This window comes from Aotus nancymaae, unplaced genomic scaffold (assembly GCF_030222135.1).
Source record: "Aotus nancymaae isolate 86718 unplaced genomic scaffold, 86718_ANA_hifiasm-v0.15.2.pri h1tg000002l, whole genome shotgun sequence".
In the NCBI taxonomy this organism is placed as follows: Eukaryota; Metazoa; Chordata; class Mammalia; order Primates; family Aotidae; genus Aotus; species Aotus nancymaae.
In genome coordinates, this window is record NW_026988413.1 from 13,921,613 (window position 1) to 13,940,088 (window position 18,476).

General features: G+C 36.7%; 1 protein-coding gene across 3 annotated transcripts in view; it reads left to right on the top strand.

The window, feature by feature from the left end:
- Nucleotides 1-13,693, top strand: part of LOC105713772 (olfactory receptor 2A14) — a 92,331-nt gene extending 78,638 nt beyond the window's left edge. The window contains exons 4-5 of one of the 3 annotated variants that reach the window (XM_064372558.1): nucleotides 6,683-6,737; nucleotides 7,408-13,693. In XM_064372558.1, the coding sequence (XP_064228628.1) occupies nucleotides 7,441-8,373 (933 nt within the window). In that variant the 5' untranslated portion in view covers nucleotides 6,683-6,737; nucleotides 7,408-7,440 and the 3' untranslated portion in view covers nucleotides 8,374-13,693. Of the gene's footprint in view, nucleotides 1-6,682 lie in introns of all 3 variants that reach the window. The other 2 variants (XM_064372547.1, XM_021665284.2) reach the window with 2 other exon arrangements.
- The last annotated feature ends 4,783 nt before the right edge of the window (nucleotides 13,694-18,476 follow it).

Sequence of the window (18,476 nt, forward strand, 5' to 3'; positions counted from 1 at the left end):
GCATTCCAGAGATGTACAGAAATTCTAGTTACTTATAATTTCTTGGGAGGAAGCCTGGTACCAGATGTGGCTTTAGATAATAGGGAAGTTTAATTGCTTCTGAATTCCTTTGATAAGGGGCTTTGCCTACAGGTGGTCTGCTTGATGGACATCAGATGATCTTTGCTTTTCTCAAGCTCATCACTACTGATGGAGCCAAGTATGCTTTGTCATATTTACTCTTGCTAAAATATAAAATATTAATCAATATAAATAATAATAACACTCACAAAATGTCTAAGACAAAGAATATTTTTGCTGTATCCACTTTAAAATTTGAAAGATAAAAAGAGAGCCATATTATGACACCTCTTTATATCCACATTAGGCGGTGTTCAATGTCATTGTATTGCCCATGTCAGAAAAAAAGTTTACTAATTATACATATTTGAATTAATATTCACCAAAATATTTTCCTTAGCTTTATCCAAATGTTGGTGATCAAATTATTTTTTGTGATAATCTTTTAGAAAAAATTAATGATAAAAATACTGAAAGTAAAAAGTTATTTAAGTACAACCTGAAAGCACTGTGATTAGTAAATGTGATGTTCTATTTCACAAGGAAGACCAGTTTGTGTTGGGTTGGTGAAGAGGGCTCCAAGAGTGCTTTGCAAGATCAGTATTAAGTATGAAGTCAAGTGGGTAGAACAGTTAAAGTTGTCTTGAAATAAAGAATAAGAATTTTAAGAGTCGGAGCTGCTAGGGGTAGTACTTGAATGAAGTAGAGTATGTGCTTTGGAGAATAATGAGGTAAGTAGAGTAAGCCTCTGTTGGTCACGCAGATCATGTTAAAAGAGAAATAACTCCAATTATACTCCTCTTGGATATATCTTTTACTGCTCTCCAGGATAGGTTAAATATGTTACTATTATTTTGAAGTGCTGCCTCCACCATAGTTTAAGAACTAAACCTCTATTGAGATCTAGATTAAGAAAAGACACTCAGAGGGTAAGAACTGGTAGGATTTTACGATCATCAAACATTGCCATTTAGTGCGACAAAAAAAGGATGAGAAAGAAGAAGTCTGCCCACTTTATCTGTAGGCACTAACCCACAATGAGGAAACTAACCCACAATGCCTGAACTACCAGGTCAACAATACTTGTGAGAAATTTGGAGTGCTTATTTTACAACGACGTTTTCTTTATTGAGGGAAAGCTATTTCTCTGAGATGATGCCTTAACAGAATTCAGAGACCTCTAATCAGCAGAGGCCAAGAAATTATTGCCTATCCTCTAGTCAAACTAGGAAATAGGAAAGCTATTTCTCTGAGATGATGCCTTAACAGAATTCAGAGACCTCTAATCAGCAGAGGCCAAGAAATCATTGCCTATCCTCTAGCCAAACTAGGAATTAGACAGTGGAACAATTTTCAGATTGAGAGAATAAATATTGAAATAAATTAATTTACAGCATAATCTTAGTTTTTAAATTTTCTGTGCAAAAGTCCTGTCTTTTGACAAAAATCCTGTCCCTGTCCAATCCCAAGTAAACACACATAACACATCCCATGGGAATGCCAAAAGAACGAAATGAATAAACATGGAAAATGCCTTTGTTGGTTTGCCTGCTAATAGGAAAGTAGCAACTTCTCTAGTTCTCTCTAGAGAGATATGATTAGAAGTATTACCACTGGGTTCTGTTCTCTGAATCATTATTTTTATCTGCAGGGAGTGAGTGTGTAGTCAAATGATAGAAAAAGCCTGGCTTACACAACTAATTGTATCATAAAGTTCAGGAGAGCTTTGTATCTGGGTTTCACCTCCCTAGGAGGCCTCATTAGAGAGGAGAATCAACCCCAGTCTATCCATTCTGCCTTTCCTGTCTTTGAGGTTCCTGGTAAGCCCAAGGCTATGTTAGAAGAAAACACCACAGATTATTCCACTGTAAGTAAATGTGGTTCATTTGCCTGGAGAAGGGGTTTACCGATAGGAATGGGAAAAGGACAGTGAATGAAATCACTGGCTTCAGGTTCTAGTGATGAAATAAATGCCCTTGCTGTGTGGTCTCCTGCCTCTAAGCCTGTATTTATAGCCAGGGTCCTGAGCGGCCCTCTAGGGACCACCATCTATCCCAGGATGTGGCCATGGTTCCTCTGACCCTCTTGGCCCCACCATCCATATCCCCTCATTACCCTGTGGCAGCTCCTGGCTTTGTCATCACTGTGCAGAGAAGAGCATCAGATAACCATCCCTATAGGATATGATCTGGCTGAAGGACTGCAGTGATTGTCAGGGGCTATGTGGCTCAGGTGCCTCTTTTTGCAACTAATACTAATTTTAAAACTGAAGTAGAGTTTTTAAGTGGTTTGCTTACCCAGGGATGTAGCCTCCTTGCCCCTCTGCTAACTGCCTAGTCCTGCACATCCTCAGAAGCATTGTGTCGCCAAACAAGACCCTCTTCTCAGTTGTTCCGGACACAGGCACCATTCAATCACAGGGAAAAGCCAGTGCCTGTCAGGGTACAGCTTCTCTTTTCTTTTTTCTTATTTTAGTAGAGGAAACGTTGAGCATATAACATGTCTCCTTATGATGATTAGATCCAGACATTCTCACCAATGACCATTCTCATATCCCTAATTACATATCTAAAAAACTTCTTATATGAGTTAATGCATTTAATCCTCACAGCTATGTTATGAGACAGAATTTATTACTCACTCCATTTTGCAGATGGGGGAACTGAGGCATGAAGAGGCACAGAGAAGTCATAAAGCTAGTATGTAGCAGAGCCAGGATCTGAACCCAGGCTGCAGGGCTCTGGAATCCATGCTTGCTTGTTTTTAAAACTAGGCTGCTCCCTAGGACTAAGCTCAATGTCGAAGTAAATTGCTGGAGATGGCAAGTTATTTCTGAGTAATTGCAAAGATTTGACAAATCAGTGCTCTCCACAACCCCATTGTTGGTGGCCCCAGGGCTCCCATTCTGAGAAAAATTTCAGTAGAATCTTTCCTTTTGTGTCAGTGCTAAATACCCTAAATTTGCCCTCTTTTCTTTCCAAAAAGTTAATCCTCTCTCTGTCATTGGAATATTTAAGAATGGTATTTTTTTTTCTTCATTAAGGGAGTATGGTTACTTTAAGAGATTCTTCTATTTCTTTAAATTGCTTTTCAATTTTAAAAATTATAATATAGGAATATTTCTATTAGGGAATCAAAGCAAAATGTGTGTCTTATGTTTAAACTCAAAAACAGCCAAAAAGGAAAGCAAAGTAAATGTGGAAGTGTTTGCAGCACCATGAAGATTGCACTGGGTTTCCAATTCCTATGCTTGAATACTTCCCTCAATTTTACAATCTCTCTAATGCTATTAGTAACAGCAAACATTTATTAAGTTCTTTTAATGTACCAGTGCGATGCTATTTCTTCTTCATGTCAACACTTTTGCTATCTGTTGTCAACATTTTACAAATGACAATAATGAGCCTTGGAATACGTGACCCAAATGTGTCATGTTCACTGCTCAGAATCAAGACTGGAGTAGTGCTGTGGCCAACATTGTTACTCCTGTTGCTTTCATTTTTATTCAGAGAGCATATATATTTTTAGTCACTGCTAAATTTGCTTTACTCTTTAAGAACAGAAACATGTACCATGAAGTTTTTTCCCTTATTCCATCCACTGAAGATTGTTCTGTAATGTGTAACTGTAGTGGAAAATTAAATAAATCTTCATTTCAGTTATCTGATTCTTTAATGAATCTGCCACAGCTTTTTTCTAAAAGAAAAAAAAATCTGACTACTTGAACTATACAATTCAAAATACAAAAGTATGCCAATTAATAAAAGGAAAAAAAACTATTTTCCTCCTATACGATATATATTTGTTTACCTTTCTTAACTTCACAAATGAACTGATTGACAATTTCTGCATGTAGGCAGCCACCCTTATAGACTTTTCTCCTGTGGCCTCTTGTACAAAACTGCTAAATGCACAATTGATAGCTGGAGTTTTATATAGTTTGGATGTAGTTCACATTTGATTAAATTTGACTTTCACTAAGAATTCTATTTGTTCCTTTCCTTATTTCTGCTCTTTAGAAATAGTTTATTCTAGGCTACTGGGAGTTTTTTCCAGAAATTCTTTAGTTTAAAAAAATCACAAATAAAACTATATACCCAGAATGGCTTGATTATGAATTTAGATTAACCAAACAATTGTATTTATTTGATAATGATTAGTTTTTTTTTTTTTTTTTTTTTTTAAACTCTGGAAGCATCCAAATCCCTGCTACCTGGCTCACTGGTCCTGAGTGGTGGACACCAGAGATGGGAGCCAGGAGGGTCTAAAAATATGCAGAATATCCATGTCCCTGGAGGTCTCAGGGATAAAAGCCTTCTCCTTTTCAGCTTGATTCATTAGGACATTAACAGAACATTTGCTATGTCCAAAATTGACCAATACCATTCTGGCATTAAAATTATATTGTGCAGAAAATTGGACAGTTTTCTATTTCAAATATCTGTTCATTGGAAGTTCTGTATGTATCTTTTAACTGTATTCTGCTTGCATGAATCTAAAAGTAAATAATATAAAGTCAAAAGTATATTTATCAGCTAAACTTATGAATCTTTATGTCAATTACAGATTGTTAAAAATATAAACAAGGTTACAAAGAATAAGTACAACCTCTTGCTCACTATGGTTCAGGTACATTGTGTTTCTTTCTTTCTCTTCCCAGAACTCACCAAGTGCTTCCTGCTCAGACACTTTGCCTTTACTGTTCCATGACTGTCCCCTGTATAGAGAATGATCCTCCTTTGGCTCTAGGCATGGTTGTGGCCTTCATTATTTAGGTTCCACTCACCTGTCTCCTCTTAAGAGAGACCTTTTCTAACCATCCCATCTAAAGGAAACCCTCCTCAAATCGACTAACTGTCTATTATTTTGCCTATATTATTTCCTTCATTGTTCTTGTCATGCTCAGCAATTATCTTTACTTGTTTACTCCTGGTCTTATAGGGTGGTAGTGATTCATACCCTCTCTCCGCTCCAAGTCCAGAAAAAATAAGTTGAATAACACGTATAAGAATCAAATAAAATTCAAAAAAATATTTTATTAATAAGGTCTGTTGAAAAGCCTGGTTTATATTTTCAACAAAATTTCTCTCCAGATTAAAATGATAACCATTAACTGACACCCCTTCCCCACTTCCAAATGGAATGGAACATGCTCCTGAAACCTTATGCCCAAGCTGATAGAGATGCATGTGGTCGAAACAGAGAACAGAGAAAGTCATCCTCAGTGTCTCTTTCCAGTTTCACAAGTCATATAAATTAGGGGACAGAGAGAGGCAGGTATACTCTAAATCAATTTTATCCAGGGGCATAGAGGTTTCCTTCTCTAAATAGAAATGTGAGGTGTGAAAGAGAATTACATCTCCTTAATATTACTTCTTTCTAATCTGTCTCTCTTTCAGAAGGTGTTTACATTGTCCACAACTGTGCCTCTAAAGCTTAGAACAATGGCTGAAACAGATCATATACTCAAGGATCATTCATTGAAAGATGGATGAAATACGAATACAAGCCACATAATATTGTTCACTTATTAAATTAACAGAGATTGTAACTGGTAATGCCTAGTACTGACCGTGGGGCAAGAGACATGATTCTTACACACTGTCAGAGGGAAGTGAAATTGGTCAAATTTTCTAGATGGAAGCTAAAATAGGGATAAAAACCTTTGAAATGTCTATATCTATAACATCTGCAATTTTACTTTTAGAATAAGTTCTAATAAATAATTATGAACTTTGAGAAAATGTATCTCAATGCCAATAAATATAAGAAATACAAGCAATTTCCAACAATAAGAAATTCAATAAATTGTGGCAGAATATTGTGCCACTTTTAAATAATATCCATAAAATATAATTTTGATACATGAAAATTATTATATCAAGTGAAAATAATAATTTTTAAATGCTCTATATAATATAATCCTACTGTAATATATAAATTTGAGGATCTATGTATTTACTAAAATAAAAAATATCAAAATTGTTTTTTAAATTATCCTGTTAGATTTGAATCTTTAGCCTGATTTAAAAATAAAGATAGTCCTCAGGCTGTCTCTGGAATAAATGTGAAGTGTAACAGAACAGCATCAGGTCACATGGTTTCTCCACTTGATGAGCCATCCATCCTTCCCATGGCCCTTGGTCACCCCCTGCTGGCTGGACCGACCCAGAGCCTTCCAGGAAGAGCTCCTTAGAAAGAGCTCCCCAGCTGGGGCTGCACCTGATCCCATCCCTGTCACCTGCTCAGTATCTATCTCAACAGCAACAGGCTGCTGGCATGGTCACAGGTGATGGAGAAGAATGCAGTTAGGGGAACCGACAGCAACCCAAGTTGCCGTAGCTGGGAATATATTGATGACAAAAGACTCTGTCATACTAGAAAGTAAGATAAGCTCTGAGAGATGTCAACATATTAAGTTATAATTGAGACAAGAGCCCAGGAAAATACAATTACAATACAGCAATCATCTTTAAATGTAACCACTGTTAATGTAAATTGATTTTTCTTTAGAGTTTCTTATTTAAAAGACCTCAGAAATGTCATCATGCTTATTTTAAAGATATATACATGTATTTATTTTATGTAGTCAAGAATTCTTTCACTCTTGCCTAATTTACAGTAACAGATGCTGATGAAGAAGTAAGGAGAACTCTCAAAATGAAACTACAAACACCAGATATGGAAAAGAGGCACGTAGAGGAGCTGCTGGAGTACTGGCCAGCTTCTGAAAAGAAGTATCTTACCTTAGACTGTTTCAAATAAACTACAAAACTCAAAGTTACTTAGAAGGGATTTCAAATCTGAAATAAGATTTCATATAAATAAGGTAGAAAAGCCTGTGAGGAGGTGAGGGACAGTGAGCAAGCCCACAGCAAACAGAGGGTTCCGATCCCTGCCTATCTCAGACTGAGAAGGCAAGCAGGACTAGCAATGAAACCGCCTCATACTGCAACATCTGTCATGGTCCCCTCTTCTCAAACTACATAATAATCAAGATCTCACACTGAAAGGGAAGCCGGAATACTTGAGTTATTCAAAATAACACATGTGCATGTGTATCCTCTTATGTAGGGTATATTATAATAGATCCTGTTATGTTATTATATTTTACTAAATGTCATATATATGTATGCAAACACACATCTATATATACACCTACATATATATATATTCTTATTATTCCATTGACATAATGTGATTTTTTTCACATTTTTATGAGCACACCTGATTAGTTTTGGCAATATATCTGAGAATAAATTCTAGAAAATTCATTCAAAGTAATGCATTTCTAAGTGCCCCCTCTGAGCATCTCTGACTGGCCCACAGCTCTGACCTTCCTGTCCTAGATGAGGATTTGTCTTTCTCTGCCACAAGAGCATGGGAGGCAACCAGACATGGATCACAGACGTCACCCTCCTGGGATTCCAGGTTGGTCCAGCACTGGAGATTCTCCTCTGTGGATTTTTCTCTGTCTTGTACACACTCACCCTGCTGGGGAATGGGCTCATCTTTGGGATTATCTGCCTGGACTCTAAGCTTCACACCCCCATGTACTTCTTCCTCTCACATCTTGCCATTGTTGACATGTCCTATGCTTCCAACAGTGTTCCCAAGATGCTGATGAATCTTGTGAACAAGAAAAGTGCCATCTCCTTTGTGTCATGCATAATGCAGACATTCTTGTATTTGGCTTTTGCTCACATAGAGTGTCTGATTTTGGTAGTGATGTCCTATGATCGCTATGTGGCCATCTGCCACCCCCTACATTACAATGTCCTCATGAGCTGGAGAGTGTGCACTGTCCTGGCTGTGGCTTCCTGGGTGTTCAGCTTTTTCCTGGCTCTGGTCCATGTGGTTCTAATCCTGAGGCTGCCCTTCTGCGGGCCTCATGAGATCAACAACTTCTTCTGTGAAATCCTGTCTGTTCTCAAGCTGGCCTGTGCTGACACTAGACTCAACCAGGTGGTCATCTTTGCAGCCTGTGTTTTCATCCTGGTGGGGCCGCTCTGCCTGGTGCTGGTCTCCTACTGGCGCATCCTGGTGGCCATCCTGAGGATCCAGTCTGGGGAGGGCCGCAGAAAGGCCTTCTCCACCTGCTCCTCCCACCTCTGTGTGGTGGGGCTCTTCTTTGGCAGTGCCATCGTCGTGTACATGGCCCCCAAGTCCCGCCATCCTGAGGAGCAGCAGAAAGTTCTTTCCCTGTTTTATAGTCTTTTCAACCCGATGCTGAACCCCCTGATCTACAGCCTGAGGAACGCAGAGGTCAAGGGCGCCCTGAGAAGGGCACTGAGGAAAGACAAGCTTATGTGAGACATTTCAAAGGAAACTATGGGGAGGGAACAGGGCCCCCTGCAAAATGTGGAACTTGGCTTATTTTTGTCTTCTGCTAGAAAAAATGCCAGTTTAAAATGGAATACTATAGACCTATACATGTAAACTGAAGACATAAATCTTTTAGAAAAATTTGGTGAATGCCTTTATAATCCTGGCACAAATTCATAGAGAAGACACAAAAAGCCCTAGATGTAAAATTATTAAGTTTGATAAATATAGGACCTCTTAACATTAATCACTGTGCACATCAAAGTCACCGTTAAGAAAGAAGATATGCAAACTACAAACCAAGTGATCCTATGGAAACTACATGTACCCAGAAATGGAACTGTTTATACAGTACATAGAAAGAACTCCTTTACATCAACAATCAAAATATAACAACCAAATTTTATAAAATTAGCAAAACATATGAACAGAAAATACAAGTGGCTGATAAACATACAAAATGCTGCCTTCCACCATTAGTAAGCAAGGAATTGTAAAATAAAACACCATGAGACACTATTATATACCCACTAAAATGTCTAAAATTTTAATGGCTTATTTATCTTTGAGGTTATTGGAAATCTATTTCTAATATTAGAAATGGTCAATAATAGCAGAGCTTATGCCAATAGTAGCCAAGTCAGATTGAGTTAATAAAAGCATAGTACACATCCTCAAGATCAATAGTTAGTGACTCTTCCTGTAAAGATACAGAGGTTAATGCTTAAGGCTTTCAGGGCCATCTTTTATGTCATAACTGGCAAAAGCAGCCATAGACAGCATGTAAACAAATGGTTGTGCCTGTGTTCCAATAAAACTTTATTTATAAAAGCAGGTGGCTGCTGGAATGGTGCCCAGGGACAGTAGTTTGTGAACCCTTGTTCTAGATCTTAAAGTTAGTCTAGTTCCAGCTGATTCCACTTAGGGATTCTCACTAGGTGGGTCCTCAGGGAGCATGTGAGTAGACATACCTTGTGGTCAAATCCCTGTTACCACTTTGTAGTTACTCGAGAGTGCGGCTTTTCCTCCTTGGACACTTTCTAAAATATGCCTTGACTCAATAGCCAGTGGACTATAAATATTCGTGGTTTCTCCATCACACAGAAATTAAGAGCAGCCTTCTCACACTCCATCACTTACTTGAGCCTAAGACCTTAGGATAAAAGTTTGCAACTCAATATTCTAATTGGAGCACAGCAGTCCAGTGAAAACAAGCACAGAGATATCTTGTACAGATTAATTTTTAAGAGTGGATTTAATAAGATCTTACATTTTTAGTTGTTTTATATTTAGCAACCATTTTACTAAAAGCATTTTATATCTTGATATTGAAAAAGTCCTAGTTTTAATTATATATTCAGAGAGCCACTCTCATCTTAGCCTGGAATACCCAGAAATGTAATTCTTAACCCTAAGCTGATAGCTGTTAATAATTTTCCCTGTAAGATAAGAGAGAAGGAAAAATCACAGATATGGAAACCTCAGGACATGTTCTTATACTGTAGAAATCTTGACCATGTCAAGAAGGGAATCAGGTAGACTAACAGGGCAGGAGATTGCTAAAGCTGAACATTACCCAGGGTGCAGGTTATCTTACTTTCACTAGTCTCAGAAAGTATTAACCTATCTTACTTCTTTTTTATTCCTGAAATTTAACGTGTTATATAATAACGTTATTGTTTCCATTTTTTTCTTGGTGCTCCTCAATTTTAAAATCAACTTGCCCATTTCTAGCCCTCACACAACAGCACACGATTTCCTCTCAGTGTTTATCATCCCTTATAACAAAATATTTCACTGATAAAATGCTCTGTAACATTGGATTTAATAGCAAAAAGAATGGTGACTGTCTCACAAGATGAGAAAAGCTTTTAGGGGAAATTGGTGCCTGCCTAGGCATCCTGGGACAAGCTGAATTCACTTTAAATGAGTAGTTACAGTCACAGGGGAGAAATGTTAATTAGAATAAACCGAGAAGAGGGAATTCTCTTCATGGGGAAGGCAAAGGAGTGAACTCAGCCCCAAAAAGGAATGAAGCTTTGGTGGAATGGGTCATGCAGACTCAGCAAATAACACAGGATACTGCCAGGACTCAGTGTTAGAAGAGGGGTTTATGCCCTGACCCAACAGGACCTTTTGGCTGGTTTTGTTTGTTTGCTTGTTTGTTTATTGAAACAGGGTCTTGCTCTGTCACTCACCCAGGCTGGAGTGCAATGGCGTGATCTCGACTCGCTGCAACCTCTGCCTCCTGGTTTCAAGTGATTCTCCTGCCTCAGCCTCCTGAGTAGCTGGGATTGCAGGTGTGTGCCCACCATGCTCAGCTAATTTTTATATTTTAGTAGAGACGAGGTTTTGCCATGTTGCCTAGGTTGATCTCGAACTCCTGAGCTCTGCGCCCAGCCCCTATTGGCTGTTTTGATGCAGACGGAAGCAAAAGCAGCCATGGGGCATTGGCCTTCTGTTTTATTTGAATAGGGACAAGGGCAACCCTGAAGGGAACCTTGTAGACATCATAACTTATGGAAGTTCTCTAGAGGCACTGATAATTTTCACTGATGGACTATGACCGCCTTCACTCCAAGAATAGACCTGAATGAGATATAACCTGTAGTACAATTAGGAGCTGTGGAAACTATTCTGAAAACTCCATGCCCTCACCCTAGGACAGAGGTGGGCCCTGCTGTATGGCAGCACGCAATAGAAACCAGTTTCAGTGTAAAGCCTTTAAACCCAGATAGGGTGACTGAGTTTGTCTCTAACAGATTTGGAACCCAGAAATACTAAATCATGGCTAATTGTAATGATATTTGTCCATAATAATTATCTTGTTTATGAGCATGGGCCACATCTGTTAGAAAGGAATAGCAAAGACTTCTCTAATTCTTACCAATTTATTCTGGAATGAAACTGCTTACACCATGATCACACTGCAGTATGGTGTAACATTGGCATTGTTAGTAATAGTCAACTATTTTATGTAAATAACTCATATGTTAATATTGAAACTGATGATGAAATACGCATTGCAAAATTGTGTTAAAACTTCCTGAAAATGTGATACCAATGGAAAAGGATGGCTTTGTAGAAGAACTTAATTTAACTAGCTGTCAGCTAATGTCTACGCTAAATTGTTCTGCACAAGGTTATCACAGGATACAAATAAAGGGGGAGAGCAGGTAATCAGATTAGTAAAAAAAATATGAAAATGTATGTGTATGTCATGACTTTATAGGATGGATTAACTGTTTTCGTAGATCTATCCCTACTCCACACTGACTCACAAATATTAGGCATATTTATGCTGACACAATTGCTGTATCTGTTATATAAATGCTTTTCTAAATACATTTGCTCTGAAAAGTATTATTCCAGTAAGAGGGCCTAGGCCAAGTGCCAGGTGTTAATCAGAAAGTGTTAATTCAATTGTATGTATATAAACTCATATAAATCTTTAAAGTATTCTAATCATATCGCTTAGAGTAAGACACAGAAATGGAAATTGTTCCCTTCTGAATTTGGATTCAGGTCCATGTTATTTGGGCGGGCAATCTGAAGAATAGCTGAGGCCCATAATAAAGATAGCATTAATAGAACAGCATCTGTTCAAGGAAAAAATATAGGATCTAAAAAATGAAAACACTGCTCAGTGGTTAAGATGAAATGGCTTTATGGGATAGGCAGAATTCTCTAAATGGCCCCCCTTACACTTATGTTATTTAACCAAACACTAATCTAGGGTCTGCTGTAAAGGGGCTCTGCAGGTCAATGGATCTTAAAATGTGAAGGTTACCATGGTAACACTCAGATGAGTCTTCTAAAGGCTGGGAATCTTTTTCACTTAGTAACAGAGGAGGAAGTCAGAGAGATTTGACGTGTGTGAAGCACTCAACAAACCACTGCTGATTTAAACACAAAAGTGGCCATGTGTAGGCACCAGAGTGGCAGCAGGCAGCTGAGGCCATCCCAGAGGACAGAAAACAGCAAGGACAAATGGACAGAGACTGCCCTACAATCACAAGGAATCTAATTTTTCTAACAACCATTAAACTTGAAAGAGGATCCCAAGTCTCAGACGGGAATTGCAGACCAAGCTAACACCTTGACTTGGTTTTAGAGAGAATCCAGCTGACCACCAGGGCTTCTGACCAATAGAAACTGTGAGATAATAGATTTGTGTTGTTTTAAGCCATTAAGTTTTTGTTAATTTGTTGCAGCTGCAATAGAACGTGAATGGTGAATACACTTTTGTTATTAAATAAAGATCATTTGCTTCCAGCTCTCGTCCTTTCTAGATTGGTGATCTACCATTTAGCTCGATAATTCTCTATCTTTTGGTCTCAGAACATCTTTAAATTATTAAAAATTACTGAGAATCTGATATTTCATTTATGTAAGTATATTTGTTGATGTTATTATAATAGAAATCCAAACTGACAAATTTATTAGATATTTACTTTTAATTAATTTAAATGGCTTCCAATATAGGTTAATATAAATATGATATTCTTCATAAGATATTCTTATAAATAATATCTTTTATTAAAAGTAACTTATTTTACATTTTTGTGATTCTTAAAATATTCAGCTAAATAGAAAGCTGAATTTTATGTTTTCTTTATTCTATCTGTTGCCATATCACATATCAGCTAGCCTCTGAAAAAATTCAGTGTGCACTCATGAGAGAACGAGGGTAAAAAAATATTAAAACTGTCTAAATAGTATTGTGAAAATAGTTTTTATCCCACCGTCACTTTGAGAGCTTCTCAGAAATTCTCAAGAGTCCCTCAACCACACTTAAAGAATAGCAGAGAGTATATCAAAATGTCTATCTTCATATCTGTAAAATGAGGATAATGATAAGATTAAAATATATAAAGCATTTATCACATTTTCCAAAATGTAAAAAGGGCTCAATAATTTATCCTTATGGCTATTTTAATTCATTTTCATTAGGATCCATCACTTCCTACTGGAAATGAACATAAACCTTGGCATTGAGAGATCTGTTCCTTCTCAAAGTCTTCACACCAGGTTCCATGAAAACCATCTCTCAACTATCTGAAAGTCAAGACCTCTCTTGTACCTTTATGGAGATTGTAGGAAAGTATAAAGTAATAAAACTGTAATAATTTTAAGAGTTTGGATATTGTAATTTGTGATATCTCCCTCGTGTTTACGACCCTTGAGATCTGTGAAAGCTTGTGCAGAAATAGTGTGATGCCATCATCTGCCCTGCCTGGTCCTCATCATTTTCCTGGGAGGACAATCAGAAAACCTTTGTTTTCCTCCAGAGAGAAGATCCAGAGCTCTTCCCACTACCCCTTAAGGAGAAGACAAATAAATATATCTTATTATCCTTCTGGGAATTTAATTCTCAGTAGAAACTCAAGAACATTTTTATTCATCTGATTCTAAAGTAAAAGCTATGCTCCTGGAGTAAGCTGAAGAAACTTCAGTGAGTCCAATGAATTCGCCCATATCTGGAATTTAATCCTAAGAAGGCTGCCAGAGGGAGTAGGAGTCTATATTCATTTTAGTGGTATGTTTCTCATCTCTGCAGGGTTTATTCTAGGTCAAAGTATTTTCCTGAGGGAAAGTCTAGTGCTATCATCTCCTTTTATAGAAGATACTCATTTCTTCTGGGAGGTGGTTTCCAGTACAGGTAGTTGAACTAGGACAAGATGACTGCAGAAATCACCATGGCTATGCTGGAAGAACAACATCCCTGGGTGACCTTCCTTCTTGAATCAAAATGTAGATTGCAGGTAGCTGAAATAGACACCAATGTTCCTCTCCTCCTCCCAAGGAACATCGTCCTGCTCTGCTGTGAACAGGGGTCCCAAGACTCCCCCAGCACCTCTCTCACCATCATCTCCCAATATGCATTGTTGGTGGAGGTCAGAGCTAGCCCCATTTTCTCAAGGAGAATGAGCTCAGAGAAGGAGGGGCTTTTCATCCCAGTCTCTGAATAAGGCTCTGAGACAGCCAAATTAATGCAAGGACTTTATGCATTACCTAGCCTAAATAAAGCTATACTTGGCCAGGAAAACGCTTTCTCAATGGAAAAGAAAGTTCTATCAACAGCTACAGTACATCCTTTTCTATCTGAAAGAGTTTAAAAGGTAAGTTTGTCATAGAATTATATCTTTGGGGGAAATATCCCAGGCTATCACTACACTAAGAGTTGGAGAAATGGAATAGAGCACTCTAGCTGAAGAAACATTCTGGGTTGCAGGACGGCCTGGGTGGAAAATAGCTCATACTGATCATGGAAACCTTTTGTTTTCTGAACTGCTATTGTTTTATTTAATCTACTGGGAAGGTGAAATTTAGGCATCATAGCTGTGATATTTTGTTCTCCATTCCAGTGTGTTAGCCACTTAAAGGTGTTAATCTGCATGCAATTTTATTTTTTTATGTTGTCTGTTTATTAACAGCAAATGGAAAGGATAATAACAATAAAAAGATTGAATAGGCCCGGTGCGGTGGCTCATGCTTGTAATCCCAGCACTTTGGGGGGCCGAGGCAGTTAAATCACAAGGTCAAAAGTTCGAGATCAGCCTGTCCAATATTGTGAAACCCCATTTCTACTAAAAAATACAAAAATTAGCCCAGTGTGGTGGCACATGCCTGTAGTCCCAGCTACTCAGGAGGCTGAGGCAGGAGAATTGCTTGAACCCAGAAGGCAGAGGTTGCAGTGAGCCAAGATGGAGTCACTGCACTGCAGCCTGGGTGACAGAGTAAGACTCCATCTCAGGAAAAAATGATTGACGAATCCAGAAAAAATCACCAGACTAAAATATCAAGAAACAAATGTTTTTACTGGGTAATAATAGATTGAATTATCTTCAATAATATTGTTATCCTTTATATTCAGAAATTAAATGTTTCAGACACTGAGTATTATGTTCAATTCTGTTTAAGAAAGATTTGGCAATATGATTTTACTATCCCCCACTTGTCATACTATAGGAATATATTTCATTGTAACAAAATAATTTATTGCATATTTATATAGGCCCTCTTCAAAAACATGTACTTACAGAAATTTAAGAATTTTTGATTTTGCCTTTCTGTTTAATTGAGTTATTGATCTCAAAGAAACACTGCCATGTGACTGATCCGTCTTAGGCTTAGTTTGCAAAAGTTCACAATGCTGAGATGTGTATCTTCAAGCCTACCTCTCAGGTTATTTCACCTCCATATGAAGCACTTGCTTCAAAAATCCATTACGTGAAATTGTCCTCAAGCATTGATTCAAAGTAAGTGTATGATACTATAGTTGTTTTTTACCGCTTGTGTAACAAGTTACCACAAATGTGGTTGAATAAAACAATAGAAATTTATTCTTTCACAGTTCTGGAATCTAGTAAAATTTTGCTTTCTTTGGGAAGCCTAAAGGAGAATATGTTCATCCTTCTTCCAGCTTCTGGGGATGATCAGGATTCCTCAGTGTCTGGCCACATCTCTGTCTGCCCCGTCTTCACATCGCCTTGCCTCTGTGTGCCTTCAGCAGTTTGTTTCAAATCTCCTTCTGCCTTTATTGCATAAGAAATGTTGTTGTTGGAATTAGGGCTCCCCCACAAAATTGAGGATTATCTTAAGATTCCTAGATTAATCACATCTGCAAAGACCCACTTTCAAAGTAACGCAATATTCATAGGTGCTGAGGATTAGGATAGGGATATATCTTTTTGGGGTCATCATCAGTCCACCACATATACAGTACGTTTAGGCGTGGCATTTCATCTACAGACAAAATATAGTCCCTATCATTATGCTAATTCAAATATATCCTTTATAAACGCTGTTTTTAACTATTTTAAATTTTCAAATAATCAAATTGTAACTAATGTTTTTTTAAAAAATATATATAAATCATATCTTGGCCAATAGATAAAAATATATATTATATACATTTACTATATCCTATATGTTATATGTGTATAGTTTATAGAGTACATTTAATATACATATAAATGAATGACTAAATGTATAACTAAAAATGACATTCATTTAAGTAATAAACATTTTCTGTCTACTTTTATCTATAATTATATTTATAAAATAAGTATAAAAATATCTTATACTTCTTTATGTCTCTTATAATATTATACTGCTTGTGTAATATTATAAGAGACATAAAGAAGTATAAGATATATTACCATTCATTATCTGGTGAAGGGGTGTCTCCATTCAAATAAATGACATTTGGTATCAATCTCTCTTCCTCTATGATTTTTACCTTGAGATTTGTCTATATCATCATAATGAGGACATAACTCTTTTAACTGTTATAAAGAGTTATGATTGACCAAGCCTATACCTTTAACAGGTGCCTAAAGAACCTACCCCCGCGACTCTACTCTAATTTGCTAGAATAGGAAAGACTCTCTTTATAAAAGGCCCTCTATCAAAGCAGACTTGCGGTGGGGCCTAGATGAGATGAAGCAGGCTGTCTCCTTTCTTTTAATAGTAACTGGTTGTAAACATGCAAGAAAATCCTTCCAAGAAGAGGCTATGATTCCACTACAACTCCCCTTCAAACTTGTACAATGAAGCTAGTAGATAAGCATAGTAATGACACTAGTATTTTTGAAAGACTCATATGACTTTTCCAACTTAAATACAGGCATGCCTGAGAATTTACATTTACTTATGCCTCAGATCTTCCAAGAGGATAGTCAAGATTCTCAAGTTCTAATTACTGAATCTATCTTACATTCTTATGCACTAAAAAATGTAGCCAATAATAAGTATAGACTGAAATTATATCCGTCATATAAAGAGATTTAACTTATAACTGGGAATGTGTCTGCTTCGTAAAACCTTGCCATTAGCCATGTGCAGTAAAGTGAAATTATATTTATAAAGCATTTTTAAGTGCTATGGTATTGATTATTTTAAATTATTATTTAGCTTATAATTTCTGTATGAGTAAAGATATTATCCTATATTTAAAATACATGAAGGGTTAACTGATTCTCAATGTCATTCACTTATGAAGGAGGACTTCCTCTAAGGCAGAAACTGAAATTGAGAAGGAAAACACTAGATTAGATCAAACATGAGAAATCTGTGTTTCTTGTCCTTAATAATATTTGTAAAAAGCTGTCTAGGTGGGAAATCCAAAGTTCAATGTTAAGATGGTTCTTTCGAATGGGACCATATGGAACCTGGGGAGTAACAGAAGGTTAATTTGAGATTCTAGCATCATGATTGCTAAATTAGACATCTTCTTCCACTAGGTGGCATCTTATAGTAACAAGCCTTAATAGATTTGAGATTTTTGCTTGTTTGATTTTTAGATGAGTAGAGAGATATATACATACATAAATTGATTGACTTGACTGAGCACTTCTAAGTCTCAGAATTTACTATTAAAATATCATGAAAAAGACAACAAATACAAACATATACATATGTAATTTTATTACTGAAGCATTATATAGCACACGATCTAATGAGGAGATAATACATTAAGTAAATTAGAATATTTGTACTAAATAATAGCTGTTCAAAGTATGTTGCAGAGAATTATTTTGACATGGAAAATGGTTCATGATATATGATAGAGCTAGTTAAACAAACAGTATTTTTCACACAATTTTTATAATACTGATATATATGAAATAGATAAACAGCAAAAATGTATAATTGCACAATTATTAAAAATGATCACTTTTGTTTGCATGTTTCAAGATGTCATCTCTTTAGTCTTTTAACTGGAGTTTCATGTTTTTCTAAGATTTTAAAACTTGCAGTCAAAATCTCATACAAAGTACGTATCACATTGTTTCCACAAGGGACCACACAGAATCTAAAATGTTCAAGATTCTACAATTTTCTAAATAAGAATAAAATCAAGAAAATAATACAAACCTGATGATTAATAAGGTAGTAGAATTACAAACATGTATTTTTCACCAAAAATAAAATAATAAATATCAAAACCACTTTCTACAATGCTAATGACACCATAAAGGAAGTCAGTTAAGTTCTATTATTTTCAGAAGTAATCTTGAGAAAGTATTATTCCCTGTAACAATTTGTTACTTTCTCAAATCATATGCTATTGTTTTTAATGGAGA